This window comes from Ornithodoros turicata, chromosome 6 (genome assembly GCF_037126465.1).
Source record: "Ornithodoros turicata isolate Travis chromosome 6, ASM3712646v1, whole genome shotgun sequence".
NCBI lineage: Eukaryota > Metazoa > Arthropoda > Arachnida > Ixodida > Argasidae > Ornithodoros > Ornithodoros turicata.
Window position 1 is genome coordinate 20,197,626 of NC_088206.1, and position 5,481 is coordinate 20,203,106.

At 45.4% G+C, this 5,481-nt stretch overlaps 1 protein-coding gene across 1 annotated transcript; it reads right to left on the reverse strand.

Moving 5' to 3' along the window:
- On the reverse strand, window positions 1–4,637 carry LOC135397715 (uncharacterized). The gene is made up of 4 exons (XM_064629322.1): window positions 4,488–4,637; window positions 2,915–2,990; window positions 701–982; window positions 1–380 (listed from the first exon to the last, which is right to left on the reverse strand). The coding sequence occupies exons 2-4, from the start codon at window positions 2,949–2,951 to the stop codon at window positions 190–192; spliced, it is 510 nt and encodes a 169-aa protein (XP_064485392.1). The 5' UTR covers window positions 2,952–2,990; window positions 4,488–4,637; the 3' UTR covers window positions 1–189.
- Window positions 4,638–5,481: the final 844 nt, after the last annotated feature.

The window sequence follows — 5,481 nt, forward strand, 5'->3', positions numbered from 1 at the left end:
TACGTCGAGCGCTCGTTTATTTGCAAAATAATTTGCATACATTAATCTTGTATGCCCGTAGAAAACCTCGCAGAAGTCGTTAAAAATCGTAATAGCATCATTCATGAGTCAAGTCACAAGCCCTCGGGCTTATGAAGTAAATGAAGTGTGGATCTGCTCTTTCTTTCCAGGCATACGTTTTGTTGGCTCTTAGACGACATTCAAAAAGGCATCTTGGAATGCCTCGGTTCTCGTCAACGCGCACAGAAACTCCAACAATTTCTTCTTAAGCTTCTCGTCAAAGAGAGCGCTCTGCGTCCGGTCGGAGCTGAACTGTACTGGCTCCCTGACAAACTGTTGCAGAGTCTTCACACGAACGTCCTTAACTTCGTACTTGCCATCTAAAAAAGAGAAGGATATCAGAAACTATAGCTCCATAGCAGCCACGTCGCTGCAAAGTGACACTTATAAGCAAGCTATATTATATTGGTGTAAGCTGTTGGATAGGCAATCTACTGAAGTCACAGAGACTGTGCATCGCAAGAATCGCTGCCTCACGGATGCAGCAATTATGTGATCCGGATTTTGCTTTTTCCTCGTTTCGATGAATGCTTCAATATCACTAACAGACCTAGTGAAAAAGTTGATTCCAGGTGTTTTTACTACGCAACCTGATCCATAACCACTACATAGAGACTCAGCGTGGTAGGAGTGTCTGAACCTATGTTGCTTGCGCCGTTCACTTCGAGCAAGCTGTGTAGCACATCCACCACGACGTCGAACTCCTGCTCTGGCTTTGTGGCTGTAGCCTTGTAGGTGAACCGTAGCCCGTTGACAGACACGTGGCAATTGTCACGACCGTGACAACTGTGAGCAATCCTCAGGGACTTGCTGAGACCCTCTACTTTTCCTCGGGTGAACTCCACCTCTCTTGTTGGAAGTCCAAACACGCTGTAGTGGAAGCCTGGTAGAGCGATAGTGTCCACGTCGATCGCCAAGGTTCCTGCCGGTAAAAGGGACGTGATTCCTGTGGTTCTTGAAATGAAGTTGTTCTTGTTTTTTTTCCCTCCAGAATCAGCTAGACTTCATTACTGCCCAAAAAATTACTGCTTTAGAAAAATTGCTAGGATTGTGTTTATTGAGCTGGATCTTCTAGTTGATTACAGATATTATTTTTAGGCTATATGCGCCAGGACTGCATGGATATGTCACTGTATACTAAATGTACTAAAAGCTATCAACATAAGACTTTGATTCGATTTTACTATAGACTATTGACGTAAAACGTCTTTCTTTTCGTTCAGTAGGGGTACACGTGCTAAAACCAAGGTGTCGGAGCGAACCGAAAACCGGAACCGAAAACCGAAAAAAAACCGCTATTTTGGTGCGAACCGGAACGGAATCGAAACCGTATAAGTTTTTTTCGCTCAGGAGGGAAACCGAAAAATATATTTAACGGTTTTCGGTCCAAGAAAAAAGTTCGCCGGTTTGGAATACGGATAGGCGAAGGAAACAGACGTCGTGTGCTCTGAAGTCATGTCATGGATACTATACGAGGGTTACAGTTACGGTGGAATGTATGTCGGTATACTATGACCCTTAGGCTCCCTTTGTAATGGTTTATCGTTCGCGCACGCACACAGACTTAGAGGTACATGTGATTCTCTAGCAATGTGCCGTAGTGTTCGTTTTAATTTGAATCCTGCAAACTCTCCTCAACTAAACAGCGACCCAAGGGGGCTGCATAACGGCTTCTTTATCGGTAATGTCGCGCAACGCGTCCCTTGTTGGAGAGCAGCTAAGTTGAATGCATTTACGTATGCGCGAGGGCAAGCCCGTGCAAGTGGCAACTCTTTTGTGGACAGGACACGAAGAAAATAAAACGGAGCCGTCGAGCGCGTTTGTGAGTGAAGGTGTTCCTCGATTTGCGTCCTACTCGTGCGGTGGTGCTTGCTGGCTAGACAGTAGCAACAGACATTCGGATGGGACGCGATCGCTCCAATCCAGCAAGAAAGTACTTTACGTATGACATCACGACAAACAAGTCCGTTTGTAGCATGTGCTTCAAGAAAGGAGAAAGCCCATTTGAACAGACAGTAACCTACAGGAACCAGGAGCTATCAGTTTCACAGCTATGTCTATTAATATTAAATACAATGTATGCGGAATGAACGGGTTTACATTTTGTAACATTGATTTTTTTTGTGGGGATGAATATTCCCAGCAGAAGCGGAACCGGTTAAAAACCGGTATGAACCGTTAATTTTTTGCTCCGGAGCAGAACCGGTACCGGATCGTTTATGATGTAACCGGAACGAAAACCGGAACGAAAAACGTTTCGGTTCGATACCCTGGCTAAAACCGCATGCAACGGAAACATGTGACCCTTGTGGCGCTTGCAGCTCTGTAACTGTGTGGCATGCGTGATGCGTTTAGGTATCGTTGTGTAGAGCAAAAAAAGCCATTACTTAAGAATATATGACTCGTGCAGCCGAATGGCGCTAGTGCCGCGTGACGCGCGTGGCAATTTGAGATAACCAAAGACACTTACGTTCGCCCATAACTCGTCAGTGCGTTTACCAATTAAGATGATGGAATGGTCGCGTTCGGTATAACTCGTGGACCTCTAAAAACGCGCGTCAGTAAAAATACCCAAATGTGTAGCCATCAAAACTTAAGTCTATATCAGTTAAAACAAATTTTTCGAAAATTTCCTACTGGCTTTGGCGCCCCCTCGACGGACCACTATGCGCCACAAACAGCTAGCGGGAAGAGGTCAAAGTCAAGGTGTACCGAGTTGTGGTGGAACGCTGTTTTTTGAAAGTTGTTGTCAGTAAAGGTTCACGTCTCGACAGAGCTGTTTGAATGAGCCTCACTCCTACTTACCTACCTACAGAGATGACTGTGGCCGTGACGTTAGAAGAATATGACTTACCAGCAGCCAAAGTCGCGACGAGAAGAGCGAAACGCATTTTTACTCTTCTTCCGCCAACAGGTCTCAAAAGGAAAAACTATAGCGGAAGAAAACATACAATGAATGCTTGCACCCTGGGATCCTATAATATATCCTATCCTATCAATTTTTTCTTTTGCAAATCAATCAATCAATCAATCCTATAATATAGTACGTATAGTCTGTGTCACTTGCATACGAAACAATCTCGGCTTTGTGATTACCGCTAAATGTCCTCCGTTGAAGTACATGCATAGTCCGCATCATGCAGAAAACATGCTTATGTGAAACTAAGTATGTATGTACTATACGTATATTCATCAGACGATGAAAGGTCAAAAGACGGCCACGAAGTGGTATAGGTACAAGATAAATGAGATGTGGACATAACAACAAGCTGTACGTTTTTTTTTTTTTTTGTTCTAGCGGAGCAGCCACGCTGTAACGTAGACATTTTGTTAGAGACTGTAAAGTGAAATACAACGACAATGTTTCAAGATACCACGATGTAGAACCTGGTTTTATGATGGACGAAACACGGAAGTCATCACCTCACAGTTCTTCATACTTTTCGTACTAATTAATTTTGAACACTTCTAGTAACTGAACGGTGGCGACCTTCTACGTTCACCGAGGAAAACAGTGGGAGCCCGACCCGGATTGGCGCACAGGCATCAGATGATTTTCGAAGTAGTACTACGTAACGCATTTCAGACAGGTTACTACTAATTACTATTGGACCTGTTTTGAAGAATAACAGCAACGCTCGAGAAGCTCGGTTTGAACTGTTGTAACCTGTAAGAATGTTTGCGCGATGATTCTTTCTCTGTGTCTCCGCGCAGTTTGCTCCTCTGCCATTACAACGTGAGTAGAACGATGAAAGCCGTGAAAGTCGCTTGGCATCGCTGCTGTGCAAAACTTCGCATCCAGGCGAGTTCTACGGATGTCTGGTTTGCATCCTAGAGCTCGTATATACACCCAACGTGTATCTACGACGACGAAGCGCACATTGCGGCCTGCCAAACGGCTAGCTTTGTTGCATACGTCCGCAATAGATGGCGCGCGAGTCGCCACAGGGTCAGAGCCCTCAGGGTCTGCTCAGGGTTGCCGCGTCTCGAATTATGAAAATTTTGCACAAAAAAAAAAGAGAGAGAAGCTCAACAGATAGCAATAGATATAGTCTCTGCTCTGTCGTCCGTGTCGTTTTTTGCGCTTCCACTCTTCTACCCCCCCCCCCCCCATGCCGTACCAGCACGCCCAAACATCAATATTACTCAAATATAGCAGGGCTATTGTGTATCTGAAACATCCAACTTATAACCTTTCAGAAAGGCACAGAGTTTCCTTCGGTTTACCATTCACTTTACAGTCGCTAACACCAGTCGAGATATGACTCTAACAGAGACCAATTTCCTTTACATTTCCGTACTTCTGTTCTCCGCGTCTCTTTCATTATGCGTGCGATAGGTCATAAAATTTGGCGACGCTCTCATGAGGGAAGACGCCGCTGGTATTACACATTGCTCAAAAATAAAAATGAACAATTCTCACTTACCGTCAATTGGAAGAGTTGTGATACGTCTTCATTTTGCACAGTTTTTATAGTATCCGTTATCGTTCTTTGTGAGATCTTCTTATCGCCATGTCTGGCTGATGTCCGGCTGGCAGGGCCGGTCCATGTCCGGCTGGCAGGCTCAGCTGGGGAGCCAAAATAGGGTACAACAATGGAAGCGTTTCGGCAGAATCAAGATATCACACGGTTTGCGAACATAATAGCATGAAGTTGTTTATCGGGCACGCGACAGCCCTTCATTGTGACGAACAATCACAATCAGCTTCTGTGCAGATTTAAATTTCATTACCCAAACTGGTGGCCGATAAGCGCAAAATATTCGCGAACATAGCGGCCATTTCGATTTTACTCGCAAAATTTGAGGGGTGGTTGAATGGCTGCCTTGGAATCCCGTGAGAATTGCGGGAGGCAGTGGCTGAAAAGACAAGCGAACTTGATGTTTAATACTTAAAAAAAAGAAAAAGAAAAGAAAAGGAACGGGAACAGGACACGTGTTTCCTTTTAAAGTGCCACTCCGGCTTCGGAAAACCGCGTTTATTTTATTTATAGTCAATGACAACATAAGTCGTACACTTGACCCCGCCCCCACGCAAGAATCGCTCCGCGCGCGCTAATGTGGTGAGGCGCGGCCAAGGAGGGACTGGGAGAGGGAGAGAGCCGGCAGTATATCCCGAAGCGGGGCCGTCGTGCAAAGGCTGGTAGCCAATCGCAGGAGCCTTCCACGGATGAGCGGGCGGTCTCAATTGTAGGACTGAAGTTGTCACTGTCCATGAAAAGAAGGCGCCTCAAGGATTCTATGCGCGAAATTTCAATCCTGTTTACGAACGCTGTGCATTTCTGTCGATTTTTGAAGATCTGCTGAGCCTCCACAAGTTTCGATGACGCAACGAGCGAGTGACGTAATCATAAGCCAACAAATTGCAATGATGTCATGTTCTGGAGAGGGCACTCGTCTCCTAGCAACGACGCCGGCGTC